Source organism: Schistocerca nitens, chromosome 1, assembly GCF_023898315.1.
Source record: "Schistocerca nitens isolate TAMUIC-IGC-003100 chromosome 1, iqSchNite1.1, whole genome shotgun sequence".
Classification (NCBI taxonomy): domain Eukaryota; kingdom Metazoa; phylum Arthropoda; class Insecta; order Orthoptera; family Acrididae; genus Schistocerca; species Schistocerca nitens.
In genome coordinates, this window is record NC_064614.1 from 8071571 (window position 1) to 8088128 (window position 16558).

Below are 16558 nucleotides of genomic sequence, written 5' to 3' on the forward strand. Positions count from 1 at the left end.
CAATCCAAACAGCACTACCCTACGGATCCCACTGCAAGGATGCTCAGTTTGAGCGTCGCGTTTTCAAAATTTTATTGTGGATCCGTAAACAGTGGCGTGGCGCGTTGCGAGCTGCTGACCTTGGGGATGGGACACTTGCCGCCGGACATGTGGCCGAAGAAGGTTTCGAAGACGATCCTGGCCTTGTCCCGGAGGGCCGTGCAGTAGTCCTCGGCGTCCATGTCGTAGGCGTGCTCGCCCCAGCCCCCGGAGCCCCACTTGGCGATCGCCAGCTGCGCCTGCAACACACCGTGTAGGCTGCCTGTAGGCTGCGTGTAGGCTGTCGTCGGGTTGTCTGGCACACAGGAGCAGAGAATACACCGGATATGGCGACCGTGAAGGGAATCAGACGGGGCGACAGAGCTGTAGCCTATCCCTCATCTTAGTCACCGTACACTGAGCAACCAGGAAAGGAAACCGAGCTGCGATGGAATTTTCCTGGCATGTTTATTTCCGTATTTTTCGTACCTTTTCTTCGGTTAATACCTACGTTACCTAGAAGTTGTGAATTTGTATGTATGTAAGCGAGTAACACGTATATTTTCCATTTCATGACTACTGTCCACACAGATATTAATATCAGTGTAAAATCAGAGCAAAGGACAGTTGGAGGAAGGTGGAAGGAGAAGTGATTAGAGGGAGAGAGAGTAACAGCGTTAATGTTTTTGCTCTGAACGACTCAAGTACTAACCCTTAGTGAAAAATATGTATAGAAGTGAGGTACGAATGTGTGATACTAAAAGATTAAGTTAGTGATTTCTGCACGCTGTTTATGAGAATAGAGGAACTGACATGTTGTGAGCGTGGGGTTGATCTGTTATTCTGTCATTCTGCACAACGGATTAATCTGAGATGTACCCTTTACCCTGTGGTTCCTGCGAGATGCAATTTCCACCCCCACACTACTACAGAAGTCACACAGACGGTCCTAACGTTCTAAAGAGAAATGCCTGGAAAACTTTCAGCAATAAATATCTTCTGGAGTCGTCCACTGTAAGGAAATGACACAAAAATTCACAAAATTTCTTACGTAACTAGTGGGATACTTGGGCACTGGAGTAGTGCTAGTTAGTGTAAGAAAAACATGAAACTAACGAAAATTATTATTTATTTTGCAAAAATTCTGAGAAATCACAATGGCACTTTTAGTTATGAATTGAACAAGTTATATGCTGGTTCTTTTTGGAATGTGGAGTAACCTGTCAAGGATAGGATTCGCTAACGAAATTTCTATACAAAGTTTAAGATTGTTATTGACTTGGCAGAATGGCTGAGAGGCACGCCTACTCAACTTGAATAATTACCCTTTAGAATGTTGCTAGGTACAGTTGAGGCTGTCGCGTGTGAAATGCAGTGAAGTGTACTGTTGTGGAGGAAATATGGGGCTCGCAATAGCTGTAGTGCACAATACCATAAGCTGTGATGACTGCTGTCTGCGCCGCTCGCTGCTTACAAATAAGATAACTCTCGTTCTATCTGGATTGACCTTCGCCAATCAAACTCTCCCTATGCCTTGATGAAGTCAAGGATTCCTATTCGCCCCTAGTCTAACTACTGGCGTGGTACACCGGTCAGATAACCAGTCCACCACGATGCCACTCAAAAATTCGCTCTCAGGCGTTTAACTATAACTCTGTCCATTCACACCGCACAATAAGTGTGTCGACCAACACAGTGAACAACGCTTAATCGCAAGGACTCAATATAGAGTCGAGTTTCGATTCGTTCTCGACAGAGCTGCTCTCCCAGTGAAGTTCTGAGGAGAGACTTGTTCCTCGCTCCAAGAGCGACAATGGAACGGCGGCTCTCCACGCCAGACGTGAAGGGGTATATCTTTCGGTCTCTTCCATTACTCCTTCAGCTCAAGGCATCAGGAATATCGTCTGCCAGTCAGCATTGCTCTTCTAAAACGGGAGAATTACGTCTCATTTAAGGCGACCAATCCGGAAATCTGTAGTATCGGCGTTTGGCGTTTGCTGTCTCCCTGCGAAAATCTCTGAAACTGCGTGCTATGTGTAAAGAATGCGTAGGTTGGACGCTCCCACACAATGTAGCGTAATTTGCTTTTAAGCCGAACACGGGGTCGTTCCCCCTTTCACTCGGGCACACGTGTTCTGCTCCACAGGTGGCCGAGGTTGACTCATCCTCTGCAGGGACTGGCCTCCCGGTGTGTGGTCTGCCTCTCTCGAACTAAAAACTCCTGTGACCGTCGTGTCTGGAATGTATGTGTGTGCGCCAGCCTCGAGTATTTCAACTCCAGTGCGCACTTGTTATTTGCATATCGTTTACATGAATTCATACAACATTGACTTTATCTTTTCGAGTTGGGGTTCGAATGAAGCGTCTTGATGTGCGGAATATGTAAGCAATGAAGGTCAGGAGACCACGACGTCTTACAATGTGTGCTATAAATGATGGAAGAATGTGGCTCTTAACAGTTACACATCGGGTATTGCGATCAAATATGAATAAAAAGCGGCGACTGTAGCTCAATAGATAATTTAATCCTGCCTGGATACTCCTTCACATACTGCACCCTACTTTATTTTCACTTTTAGAAAGCCGTTTTTTCGAATTAATTTGTCACACAAGCGTGTCAATAATTACTTTACTGGACTTCCGCACAAAATCAAGAAAGGCAGTACGCCATCGTAGCAAAATCAACGGAAACAGCGATGCAGCATCACTCGGCGATATGAGTAAAACTACAACACATTGAATGATCACTTTTTCGAAACTCCGTAATTGCCTCCCCCTACGACGTATAAGTTGGAAATTAAGCTCAAAATTGCCTGCACAATCGTAAGTAATGGTGCAAGAGCAACTTCACGCCCTCGGTATTAGTGACGTTTCAAACTGCAGGAAGTCAACACATGCGATCGACACGCCACAGCTCAGACGTTCATGATGTCACAATGGCGCCATATTTCACCACAATTCAGTCCGAAGCCGTCATGAATGTGTGATACTATGGGAAGGTCGTCACACCCCCTCTTACCAAAATTTCACCCCTTTTTTGACGCCTGTGCAACGGAGGTCAAAACCGTGGCGCCCAGGACTGAAATAATGTGGATTTTCTTTATCGGTTGCCGAGGACAACATTTCAGGAAAACCTCCCCTCGGAATCGACGCGAAAAGATCTCATGGGATGGCTTTAAGGGCGTGAGTGGAACTACCCCTTCACTTGCGGCGTTAACTTTTACACATTTCGCGATCGGAAACGGCAGTTTGCAGTGTGATATGCAGCAGTACGACGTTCTTCACAAATTTTGTCACTGCTGCCATCCCCCGATGGATTTAATCCTTTTCTAGGGACTTCGTGAGGCTGTTACCCCATTGAATGGGATTTCACACATTTGGAGTGTACCGTGACGGTAGTTCTTGCTGTGGCGTACGGGTTGGACGACTAGGGACCGTTCCAAACGATTCGACGAAATTTTAAAATGATCCGGAGCAGAAAATCGTTTATACGATTTATCATCCTTCCTTTCTCGCGCCATCCTGTAGCAGATGCAGGAACAAAGTGGCAAAGGTTCCCTTTAAGACCAGCCAGTTTGGCAACACCATCCGCCCATCTTTGATGAGCATATTCAAAATGTACCTGCACCGAGATATCTCGTGATGGAATCCCAGCCGCCTGCAGTTAGGCTACTCTGCTGCTCTGCTATCAGGAACCGCCACGCTTTTGGATCAATACAGAGCATGGTTTTAGGTGCCTTTGAGCCAAATTTCAAATACGTCCTAATTACAGCAATTACAGGGTTTCGAAAAAGTGATACTTTAATTTCGTTGGGCAATGTATACATAAAGAAAGAAAATGTAAGGGCGAAACAATTTGTATATTAATCTGTCAGGAAGCTTCATATCAGCGCACACTCCACTGCAAAGTGAAAATCTCATTCTAGAATTTGTGTATTGATTTACATGGCTTGTTTTTGTCGTTAAAACCGTCTGCGACATGAAAACGAAATCGACATTTGCACTGCACCCCGTCTTATTTCTCACAGTAGGTTTTAACAGAAAAGCTGTACGTTATTGATTGAAATATGTTTGTTAGAGGTTATGGTAATAATTTGAAGTAAACCGGTCAAGAACTTTTGAAACCTTTTGCTAAGAACTTTACGCTTTGTGTTTCAATGTAGACTATGATTCAATATTTTTAATCAGCAGATAGTAAGCAAAGTATTTAGATAAAAGTAAACAAAAAAGTATTGGTTCAAATGGCTCTGAGCACTATGGGACTTAACTTTTGAGGTCATCAGTTCCATAGAACTTAGAACTACTTAAACCTAACTAACCTAAGGACAGCACTCACATCCATGCCCGAGGCAGGATTCGAACCTGCGACCGTAGCGGTCGCGCGGTTCCAGACTGTAGCGCCTAGAACCGCTCGGCCATCCCGGCCGGCCCAAAAAAATATTGTTCCAACCGATAGTCGAACCAGTGACTTTACAAGCCTTTACACAACGCATTCAGCTAGCAACAAATATTCTTGTCTAACAGTGTTCGTGAAACTAATCTTCAAAACCAATTTTTTGCCAGTTGCAGTTGAAGAGTGCGTCGTACTGCTTTAGAAAACTGATGTTCCGACACTGGCCTTCAATTCCTATAAGTATGGAGGAAATCAGAAAGGATAAGACAGTCTGTGAGGTCACCTTGTCATAGATAAAGATCAAGAACAAAGAAGAGCGGTTTCATAAGCCCATCTCACATTTACAAGCGCTTAACTCGGGAAGATTGAGGACGTGTCTGCAGCTGCACTGGACTGTCCACATCCCTCCCATTGCATGTACGAGGGAGCGGCCCACTCACCGGCATCTGGTGGTCGACGTCGTGGGGCCACGTCCAGTTGGTGGAGTACGTCTTGCCGCCCTCGCCGGCGTCCAGCTCGGTGGAGAAGACCACCTCCCCCGTGCCCTCGTCCTCGCAGCGCTCAAAGTGGTCCAGACGCACCTGGTACGAGCCCTGAAACAGCACAACGCCACTTCTGCTGCTGCTGCCAACACGCACACAACCACAGCACAGGTCTCGAGATATACTCCACCCATTTTTGCCTCATGAGACGCTCGGGAAGGAAAAGCGCTTCCAACATTACGATCTGATAGCATTCAGAATCATACAGAAGGCTCGGACTCTTGCGGAATTTGTCGAGACGCTCTAACAGCCTAATTGCGATCACGTACGACTAATGCATCAAACTGATCCTCGTCTAGAAATGAGAGTTACGCTAAGCAATAGCAGTTTTTCGGTGAAGGTAAGGAAGTGATGCACTGTGCAGAAAATAGTGAGGGAGCAGGCGAGTGCCCAATGCTTACCTTCCACAGTGTTATCCGCAAAAGGAGGTACCCTCATCCCTCCACTGTTTTCCATCACTTGGATCTGAGCCTCGGCAGAGCACGGACGCACATCTCATTGAGCCTCGTACTTTCCTACTGTCAGGTAAAGTGTTTCTTGAGGACTGGTGACTACGCAGCGTGTGGCGTGAGCCTTTGCTGCAGCGTAAGGGTTCCTTCATTAACACTTTTAGATATTCTAGAGACCATTCATAACAAACAGAGTCATAATTGAATTAATTTTTACCAATGTCTAATGTTTCTGTATTACTATAGTCTCTGAAGACACTGTGTAGGCCTTGGTATGCATCGTGAACAAGATTAAGTTGAATGCTTTTTTATTCCAGTCTATGATCACAAATGAATTCTTTAGACGAAGACCGGTTTCAGTCTGTAATGACCATCCTCAGACTGAAACCGGTCATCGTCTAAAGAATTCATTTGTGATCAAATGTAATGACCATCCTCAGACTGAAACGGTCATCGTCTAAAGAATTCATTTGTGATCATAGACTGGAATAAAAAAGCATTTTACAGTATTGGATCACTGTTTGTACACGCGATTATGTCGCAGTTGGTGAAAATAAGATTACTTTGGATATATTCAAACTTTCCGAGTTCACAGTTTTCCTTCGCTTATGCGCACGAATGAAATGTGAAACAAAACTGGTAATATCGGTGTGAAATATCCTATCCCACCTAATGTATCTTTCGGAGTGTAAGTGTACATGCAGAAGCTACTTGTTTGAGAAACTTGACGTCACACAACAGTGAAGCAACCAATAAGTAACAGCAGTACGAAGAAAAAGTGGGAAGATCCTCGGATAAGAGTGGATGCTCAGAAACAAATGCAGAATAATTTGGATTCCAAACCACCCAGCTTCGGTGAAATGTAGTAGGTTATCGCAGAGCTCAACGATAATGAAGCACCAGGTGAAGATGGCATTGTCGCATGAATGTGCAAGGTAGGAGGGCAAGCTGCAGAAAATGGAACAGAACGCCTTATGTAAGAAACATGAAAAACTGAAAGATACCGTAAGACTGGAAATGTGCGCTCATTCACAGACTCCACAGGAAAGGGAACTGATCGGATCTGAACAACCACAGAGGGATCGCCTTTCTTTCAATTGCTGATAAGGTACTCTCCATAATCCTGCTGAGAAGAGCTGAACAATCCGATCACATGACTGGAGAATATTAAGCTGGTTTCCGAAAACGAAAATCGCGCTAGGAACACATATTCCACCTCAAGGGTATTCTGAGAGCTAGAATAATAATAAGCCAGAACACATTAGTTATGGATTTCACAGAAAAACAAGGGAAATAGTAAACCAAACCCTGACAGACACCACCTCGGAATTTAAGCCTTTTGGAGACGTCCCAGAGCCCTCTGAAGCTAAGACAGCAGTCAGGCAAGGAGACGGATTGTCCCCAATTTTCTTCAGCGTTGTCCAGGAGAGAATAGCGAAAAGTTGGAGGAATAAGTATGTGGAATACACCTTGGATAGAAAGGAAACAACCACTAAATCAGATCCACTACTATTCCACATATGTTTATACTGTTGTCTTAACGTCTATAGCTTGCCTCGTCAGAAGCAACTTAGTTGACAATGTGATGCAAAAATATTTCCGCAAATTTTTCACACCCCTTACTAATTAGATAGACCGTCAGTCACAATGTCTACATTCGAGAAACATTCTTGGAGTTACGTGGAGTAAATCTTGCATTACCATATTTTACCCTGGAAACATCTCGCATTCTCGTCTACAACTTGCGACTCTTTCCATAATTTGTACCAATGTCAGCACAAACAGTTACTGTCCTGAAGAGCGCAACAAAACATGACCTCACTTTAACACTGCAGGCACACTTCGCCACAGTTCATTCTGTCTGCAGTATGCTTCGTTCCACGCGAAACGCGTTCACAAAAACAGAAAATGACAGGGCACTCCTACCTTCCCCATCTCCATCCTGTCCACTGTGTCTGCCTACTGCGGCGCATTTTACTTCAGAAAAGATGCCACAAGACAGAACGACAAGGGAAAACGCATCGCCTTTCTCAGGCCTAATGGCTTCCTCAGTTCTTTAGCTGAATTTTATACTTTGAATGATGGTTAATTACAACATCCTAAGGAAGAGCTCTGACTTTGCAAAATGGTTTGTTTTATATTCTTAATTTTAGAACAACAAAATTAAATGCACAGGCCCTAATCCAACCATACTTTTAAAATGATTTGTCAGCATCTCTTGATACGTAATCGGAATTACGTGAGACTTAATCTAGCAGTTCAGATTTTTACAGCACTTTCAGTGAATGTAAAGTAACGCTGTTTCATTATAAGACGCTTAGATTTTACCAGGACCTTATTGTTGTAGTCAGAAGCGGAACGATGCACAAATAATTCTAGAGAGAAACAAGAGTTACAGATTTTGGCTGCGAGCGGGCACTGATGGGGAAAGCTGAAAATTTGTGCCGGACCAGGCGCGAACTGGGTCTCCTGCTTGCTAGGCAGATGCGCTGACCACTGCGTCATCCGGATACAGTGGTCATCGCAATTCCATGGATCACCCCAGCAAGGCACCCACCAGACCCAAACTCTCAGTCCATTATTCTCATTATTCGCGGCATTTCGTCGATTGCCGTAAGAGTTCAAACCTGGTGTGCATCTGCACTGAAGAGACCATTGGCTGACCTCTGCTCATATACATACGGGGCGATTGTTTCCACCGTGTACAAACATTAGGGATTGATCAATGAGAGGGTACGGAACAAAAAACGTCTAATGAACTAACATACCGAAGGGCATGGTTTCTGTGTTAGAGACGTGTGTGTGTGTGTGTGTGTGTGTGTGTGTGTGTGTGTGTGTGTGATGTCTGTTCTTTCGCACATGTCCAAAACAACAGACACCACGTACACTGGTCAGCCAAAACATTATGATCTCAGCGCACCGCGAAGTTGGAAGCCACCTGGTGGCGTTACGGGCACATGACACGGTAACAAAATCATGTAAGCGGAGCACAAACGGACGGGGGATCACCCTAGATAAGATATAGGATACAAATAGGGCAAAACAGTGAGGTAAGCGACTTTGACAAATGGCAGATTGCTATTACTCAGAGGCTGTGAACAAGTATCTCGAAAACGGCGAAGCTGGTCTAATGTTCACGTGCTACTGTCGTGAGCATCTACGGACAGAGGTAGAAGGACAGTGAAACAACCACTTGGTGCGAAATGGGTGGAAGTCCACGACTCTTTACAGAACGTGGGATTCGGAAGCTTGTCTACTATGTAAAGTGGGACAGATGGTTCAAAAAAATGGTTCAAATGGCTCTGAACACTATGGGACTTAACATCTGAGGTCATCAGTCCCCTAGAACTTAGAACTACTTAAGGGGCTCCGGAAAGCCCTATACTTGCAATGTTAAAATAACGCTTATAAATTACATCTTTCCTCACAAAGTATTTGAGGTAGGAAGTTGAACTTTTTACAGATTATTTATTGGAATATGGGCTATAACTTAACACAGGGATTTTACAAAATTTTAGTTTAGTTATTAAAGATGATTTTTTTTCAATTGTAATGAAAATTCACAACATTTTTTGCAATTTTTTATTTATATATTCAAAAATATACAGTTTTTTGGAAAAAGGCTGTGTTAAATTGTGCAGAAGGTACTGTGTAACATTTACTGAAAGTTTGAAACAAATATGTTTGGAAGATCCTTAGAAAACATGTAATTAGTATGAGAAAATAAAAGTTTTGGGAATCGAGCAACAAAGATTGGATTAACTTTTTAGTGCATTCCAGGTCCATAGGATGGATTATCTTCATCCTCTGCAAACTCCTCCTCTAGCTTCCTCTTGTTCCTCCTCCTGTTTACTCTTGCTTGTATTTCTAGACTCTTTACAGCCCTGTCTGCAGCCCGAAGGCGTTCCTTGTCTAAAGCAAGCATCGCTCGTACCATGTTAGAACCTATCTTCATTCCCATATTTCTAAATACCTTCGGCTTTCCAACATTTCTCCTTTTCTTAAAAGCCTTCAGAGGATTTCTAATAACTTTACTTTTACTCATTATTATACTTCAACAAAACAGAGACTCAAGAAACAGAATTAATTACGAATATTTTCGAGATAACGACAGAGTAAATAAACATGAAACAATCGACAATCACACCAGCGATATATATTGAACCATCACAGGTTAGCCACAACACATACTTTATCTCACATCACTAAAATGTACCTGATGAACACGGACGTTAATAATAACACCATCTGACAGCAGTTTAACAGCGCCACAGTGGATCACGCCCAAGTAGAACACATTTCAAAAAAAATTTAAAAATAGTTGTAGTCTTCGGAATTGAATAAATTATATATCTATTAAAAGGTAATAGTCTGCAGATTCATAAAACGCCCCTTAAACCTAACTAACCTAAGGACATCACACACATCCATGCCCGAGGCAGGATTCGAACCTGCGACCGTAGCGGTCGCGCGGTCCAGACTATAGCCCCTAGAACCACTCGGCCACTCAGGCGGGCGGACAGATGGAGATTTGCGCCATCTCTGCTGAAAGAGCACAATGCTAGTGCACGCACAAGTGTTTCGGAGCACACCGTTCATCGTAGGTTGTTCAACACGGAGCTCCGCAACAGACCAGCCCTACATGTACGTATGCTGACCCAACGGCACCGTCATTGCAGTGATCACGGGACCATCGCGTATCGGCCGTCGATAAATGTAAACGTATCGGCTCTTCATTTTTGCTACACAGGTCGCTGGTCGTCTCCACAATCGCCGTCATCGAGATGAACGGCGGCTCGAAACGTGCCGCGTGCCAAGGACGCAGGCTGTTGGGAGCTGTATTGCGCTGTGGGAGACATTCTCCTGTGCCTACATGGGACCTGTGGTAGTAATCTAAGCCAGGCTGACAGCAACGAACCACCCACATCCCAATTCATGCTTGATGTCTTCCCTGGCGTTATTTTTCAGCAGTATAATTGGCCGTGACTCGGAGCCAGAAGCTTTTGAGGATCATTATAGTGAACTCACGTTGCCGTCTCGACGACCATATTCGCCTGATGCAAATCCTGTGGAACCCATCTGAGTCGCTAGCGGGCTCCATCATCGGGTACGCAAATCAGCGACCAGTTTTTGCGCGCAGACTTCTAATGCCACATTCCTCACTATCATTGCAACAAACTGTCGGATCCCTTATACGCAGAATCGATAATGTTTTTCGTTTCAAAGACGGAAAACAAGCTATAAGGCAGGTGGTCATAACGTATAGGCTCAGCAGTGTATATACGATTCTAGAGGCCAAAATGAAATCGCTGGAAAAATGGGTCTCAATGTCTCGTATGAAAGGACCGAATATATGGAACACAGAAACCAAGGAGAGAAATAATGGGACATTAAAAGGATGCATAAATTCCAATTCATAAGAGAACGGTTCCAACGGTGTGGACTGGACAAAGATGCAGTCAATGGGCCTTTCTACACATTAACTGAGAACAGGTATAACAAACGAACAACATCTTACAAGGCCAAAATCAGGCAATATAATTCAGTTACAAAACGAGAAGGACTCTATGCTTCTTATTTTAAATAAAAAGGAACCTTTCTTGGAACGTGAAAAGAAGGAAAGTAACATTTCGGAAGATTAGGTCAGCGCAGAAGATTACTGATGGGACTTGAAAACAGCGCGGAAAGGACGGCTGAAATTTTATGGACACATGGTAATAATGGACTTAAGTCGACTGAGCAAAGAGATGTTCAGTTACACCAAATCTTTAAGTTCAACTCTAAGTGGGTAGAAGCGGTCCAAGGATCTCTGCAAGAGACTAGTATTACGCTACAGCTGATCCAAAACAGCGAAGAATTCAGAAGCAAAGCCAGCAGCATAAAATCATTTGAAAAGAGATCATAAAAATAAGGTTCAGGTATTAGATTTCCGAGGAGAAGACAAAGAAAAGAAGTAAAAGAATGAAGAGGTTCCCGGAAGAGAGGAAATGAAAGTCCAAGAAGAATTAAGTTCTAGTACACAAACAGTGAACTGCTGAGGAAAGACAGTGCGTGTATGTACGGCGTACCTCATCCCGTCTCCATCATTCTCAGCTTTGTAAGGTGCTGTGTGTCGCTGTGTGGCGTAAGATCTTCATATTACACTGCTGGGACGCACGTTATCCAGACAAGTTTATAAGCAGACCAACGTATTCTTTTTCATTCTTTTCTCCAATGCTTTTCGACACGGGTGGAAATGAGTTCCGAATCGATGTGGTGGAACATGTAATCTTGTTTTCGGTAGACAGACGCGCATTCTCTGTCCGAATGGACAAAAAAGTGATCCGCTATTACTGTCTCTGTTATGAGACTCGGCACTTGATAGTGAAAGCATATCTTTTTAGGACTTATCTTATTTCGATTAAGCATATAGGTGCGAATATGCCTTCGAGTTGGTAATTTCCGAAGTCTTCTGTCCTTCGGCGACTATAGCCACGATCCGCCATTACGCAAATTAACGTGTGCCTCTCACATCGATCAACAGGCCGAATCCCTCCTCATAGATGCTTTCACTCGATCCTTTGCCAAAACCTAGGCCTGAGACACAAAAGCAACAGTCGACTGATCTCCAGAGTGGTACTAGTGCTCAAGGCAAATACTCGTGTGTGTCGGTGCTTGCTGCGCCTCGCGCTGCTGTTCAGGCAATGCAGAGCGTGTCAGCACGCACTGTATGCACACAAGTACTGCCTTCAGCAAATTCCACACTGGCATGAGGCTGATATTTAGGGGTGAGACGTATGTCAATTCTATTTATAGCTCCCGTAACTAGCAACAGACAGCAGCACTTATCTCTAAGTTTTTGCATTTTAGGGTTAGCCCGTTTTTCCGAACATATCTTGGGTTCTTCCTGTTACAAATCTTACATGTTCGACAAAATTTTGCAAGCTGATTAGCAATGGGTGTGTGCCATTGCACTGTCCGCAGATGATGGTGGACCACGTAGTGTTGACTAGGGCATCCTGGGAATCTTTACTACCGTTAACAGCTGTGGTCCAGTTTTGACTGAAGTGGCAGCTACATACAGTGCTGCGATCCAGACACCTTGAGGACTACGGATATGGTTCTGGTGCATAGCGCAGCAAAATATTGGGCGTCTGTTTACAATTCCGCTCACTAAAACTGACAACGGCCGGGAGAGCGGTGTGCTGACCTCATGCCCCTCCACATCCAAATCCAGTAACGCCTATCGGCTGGGAAGCCACGGCGATCGCTCAGTACCGTTGGCCTTTCCGAGGCCTGTTCGAAAGGAGTCTAGTTCTGTTTTGGTTGCTATAACAGCGCCAATTTACAGGAAATGTCTGTCCAGTTGATAAAAACAGTGACAACATTCCTGGGATCATATACGCCTACACAGCGCGCACGCGTCCCGATCTTGGCGTACATGAATCTTCCTGAAGTTATAAGAGCCTTACTGGGCAGCTGAGAAGTGCGGGAAGATAAAGCACAACAGGACCTGTCTTGCATTAACCATCTAAAATATACACTACTGGCCATCAAAATTGCTGCACCAAGAAGAACTGCAGATGTTAAACGGGTATTCATGCGACAAATATATTATACTAGAATTGACATGTGATTACATTTTCACGCAATTTGAGTGCATAGATCCTGAGAAATCAGTACCCAGAACAACGTCCTCTGGCCGTAATAACGGCCTTGATACGCCTAGGCATTGAGTCAGAGCTTGGATGGCGTATACAGTTACAGCTCCCCATGCAGCTTCAACACGATACCACAGTTCATCAACAGTAGTGACTGGCGTATTGTGACGAGCCAGTTGCTCGGCCACCATTGACCAGACATTTCCAAATGTGAGAGATCTGGACAATGTGCTGGCCAGGGCAGCAGTCGAACATTTTCTGTATCCAGAAAGGCCCGTACAGACCTGCAACATGCGGTCCTGCATTATCCTGCTGAAATGTAGGGTTTTGCAGGAATCGAAAGAAGGGTACAACCACGGGTCGTAACACATCTTAAATGTAACGTCCACTGTTCAAAGTGCCGTCAATGCGAACAAGAGGTGACCGAGACGTGTAACCAATTGCACCCCGTATCATCACGTCGGGTGATACGCCAGTATGGCGATGACGAATACACGCTTCCAATGTGCGTTCACCGCGATGTCGCCAAACACGGATGCGACCATCATGATGCTGTAAACAGAACCTGGATTCATCAGAAAAAATGACGTTTTGCCATTTGTGCACCCAGGTTCGTCGTTGTGTACACTATCGGAGGCGCTCCTGTCTGTGACGCAGCGTCAAGGGTAACAGCAGCCACGGTCTCCGAGCCGATAGTCCATGCTGCTGCAAACGTCGTCCAACTGTTTGTACAGATGGTTGTTGTCTTGCAAACGTCCCCATCTGTTGACTCAGGCATCGAGACGTGGCTGCACGATCCGTTACAGCTATGCGGATAAGATGCCTGTCATCTCGACTGCTAGTGATACGAGGCCGTTGGGATCCAGCACGGCGTTGCGTATTACCCTCCTGAACCCACCGATTCGTTATTCTGCTAACAGTCATTGGATCTCGACCAACGCGAGCTGCAGTGTCGCGATACGATAAATCGCCATCGCGATAGGCTACATTCCGACCTTTCTCAAAGTCGGAAACTTGATGGTACGCATTTCTCCTCCTTACTCGAGGCATCACAACAACGTTTCACCAGGCAACGCCGGTCAGCTGCTGTTTGTGTACCAGAAATCGGTTGGAAACTTTCCTCATGTCAGCCACCGGCGCCAGCCTTGTGTGAATGCTCTGAAAATCAGATCATTTGCATATCACAGCATGTTCTTCCTGTCGGTTAAATTTCGCGTCTGTAGCACATCATATTCGTGGTGCAGCAATTTTAGTGGCCAGTAGTGTATGTACCCGCTTTGAGTGGCACTAGATAATGTTGCCTCGAGACAGTTTGGAATAAGATCTGAGACACATCTAAAGCTACTAATTATACGGTCTGACTGACTCAACATAAAAGTCATTAAGAAATGGTTGTTAGTGTTGAATCGCGTGAGGAGAGAAGACGACATCAGTGTGGGGCCCATACGACTGCCCTCAGTGGACAGGTGCAAACCATGGAAAACGCACTCACGGCTACATACGTGGCCTGTATGGATCACCTACCTGTCAGACCTGCTCATGTACTCACGAGTAACGCTGTGTTGGCTAGAGAAATGTACCGCACTGTTAAAGAATTACACCATTTTCCGGTTATTTTATTTTCCAAATTTGGCTACGGACCGCGTAGACGCAGCCCTTTGCCCGTGCACTGCTGCCAACTTACCGCCATCTGGAGGTTGCTGGGCGCGCCGGCCACCCACGCAGCAGCCAGGACGAGGCAGAAGCAGCAGCGGCTGATGTCGTGCAGCGGCAGCAACATCGCGGTCATGGCGTGGCCACAGAGCGCGCGAGGGCCGCTCTTATAGGCGCCCAGGAGCCAGTGCCCACACCATATCGCTGTCGCCATCTGCGTCCTGATGTGTTGGCACATTAGCAGCTTTTCGAATCAAAACTGACGGCTATCTCCGCTGCCATCGCCGGTTTGTAACACTTCATTATACTGGACGCCCAAACATCAGTTCCACTCCAGCTCTCACGTGCAGCGTTAAAGCAGTGAGGCTCACGCTGTCAACTCACCGCGTAGTTCCAAATGTCGCCCGACGCTGGCGTGACAGATCCTTACAAGCGAAGGTTGGCGTCGATTATTTTCAGTATTATGCAGAGCACTGTTATCAAAACTCAGTCATATATTGAGATAATACCGTCTGCGACACTGGAAGAACTCAGTATTGCTGAAGTGTATATGGGGAGGGGGGGGGGGGGGGGGCGGTTATAGGAGATGATTCGAATTTCTCTTATCGTGCGTGTAAGGTGCAAGGAGATTACCTGTTTCGTGTGGGTGGCTATGGAGAGCACTGCTGTGTTTGTGTTGTTACAGATGACTGTCGAATGAAACGACGTTGTTTTTTTCTTTTTCTTCTTCTTCTTTATTCAGTCGCTTGCACACCGCGTTCCCTGAACCCCATCATGAAAGACAGAGGCTAGATCTCGTAAGTACACTGATTAGCCAGAACATTATGATCATCAAGTACCTGCTATCGATATAAAGCGGTCCAGGCAAAAGCAGCGACACCTGGCGAAGTGTGACTGCTAGTCAGACACACGCACGGTGCGTGTAGTACCAGTGTGTGTGCTCTGTGTGTGTGTGTGTGTGTGTGTGTGGGATTGACCGTGGGGCAGATTGTGATGGCCCAGAGGCTCGGCAGGATCACTTCGGAAGCTGCACGACTTGTCGGGTGTTCGAGGAGTGCTGTTGTGAGTGTCTTCAGTATTTGGCGAAACCGAGTTGAAATCTCGTCCAGACGCCTTGGGACTTTATGCCGCCCCCTCATTGCGGATGTCGGACGTCGTTGACTGGGCAGGCTGGTAAAACAGGACAGGCGGCGAACTATGGAGGGCCGACCGGAGTGGCCGAGCGGTTCTAGGCGCTACAGTCTGGAACCGCGCGACCACTACGGTCGCAGGTTCGGATCCTGCCTCGGGCATGGATATGTGTGATGTCCTTAGGTTAGTTAGGTTTAAGTAGGTCTAAGTTCAAATGGTTCAAATGGCTCTGAGCACTATGGGACTCAACTGCTGAGGTCAGTAGTCCCCTAGAACTTAGAACTAATTAAACCTAACTAACCTAAGGACATCACAAACATCCATGCCCGGGGCAGGATTCGAACCTGCGACCGTAGCGGTCTTGCGGTTCCAGACTGCAGCGCCTTTAACCGCACGGCCACTTCGGCCGGCTTAGGTCTAAGTTCTAGGGGACGGATGACCACAGCAGTTAGGTCCCATAGTGCTCTGAGACATTTGAACCATTTGAAGTATGGAGGAACTAACACCAGACTTTAATGCTGGGCACAGTACATGTGTGTCTGAAAAATCTGTGGTCCGAGCACTTCCAACGATGGGCCTCCACAGCCGACGCCTCATTCATGTGCCAATTTTGACTCCACGACATCGGCAACTACTATTGAAATGAGCTCTGGACACAGGCGCAGTGGCCGAGTGTTGCATCGTCTAATAAATCACGATACGTTCTTCATGACGCCGACGGGAGGGCGCGAA

At 45.7% G+C, this 16558-nt stretch overlaps 1 protein-coding gene across 1 annotated transcript in view; it reads right to left on the reverse strand.

The window, feature by feature from the left end:
- Positions 1–14827, reverse strand: part of LOC126234412 (uncharacterized) — a 29200-nt gene extending 14373 nt beyond the window's left edge. Inside the window, exons 1-3 of the mRNA XM_049943106.1 lie at positions 14727–14827; positions 4852–5004; positions 120–278 (exon numbers count right to left, since the gene is read on the reverse strand). Coding sequence (XP_049799063.1) covers positions 120–278; positions 4852–5004; positions 14727–14822 — 408 coding nt within the window. The 5' untranslated portion in view covers positions 14823–14827. The remainder of the gene's footprint in view (positions 1–119; positions 279–4851; positions 5005–14726) is intronic.
- Positions 14828–16558: the final 1731 nt, after the last annotated feature.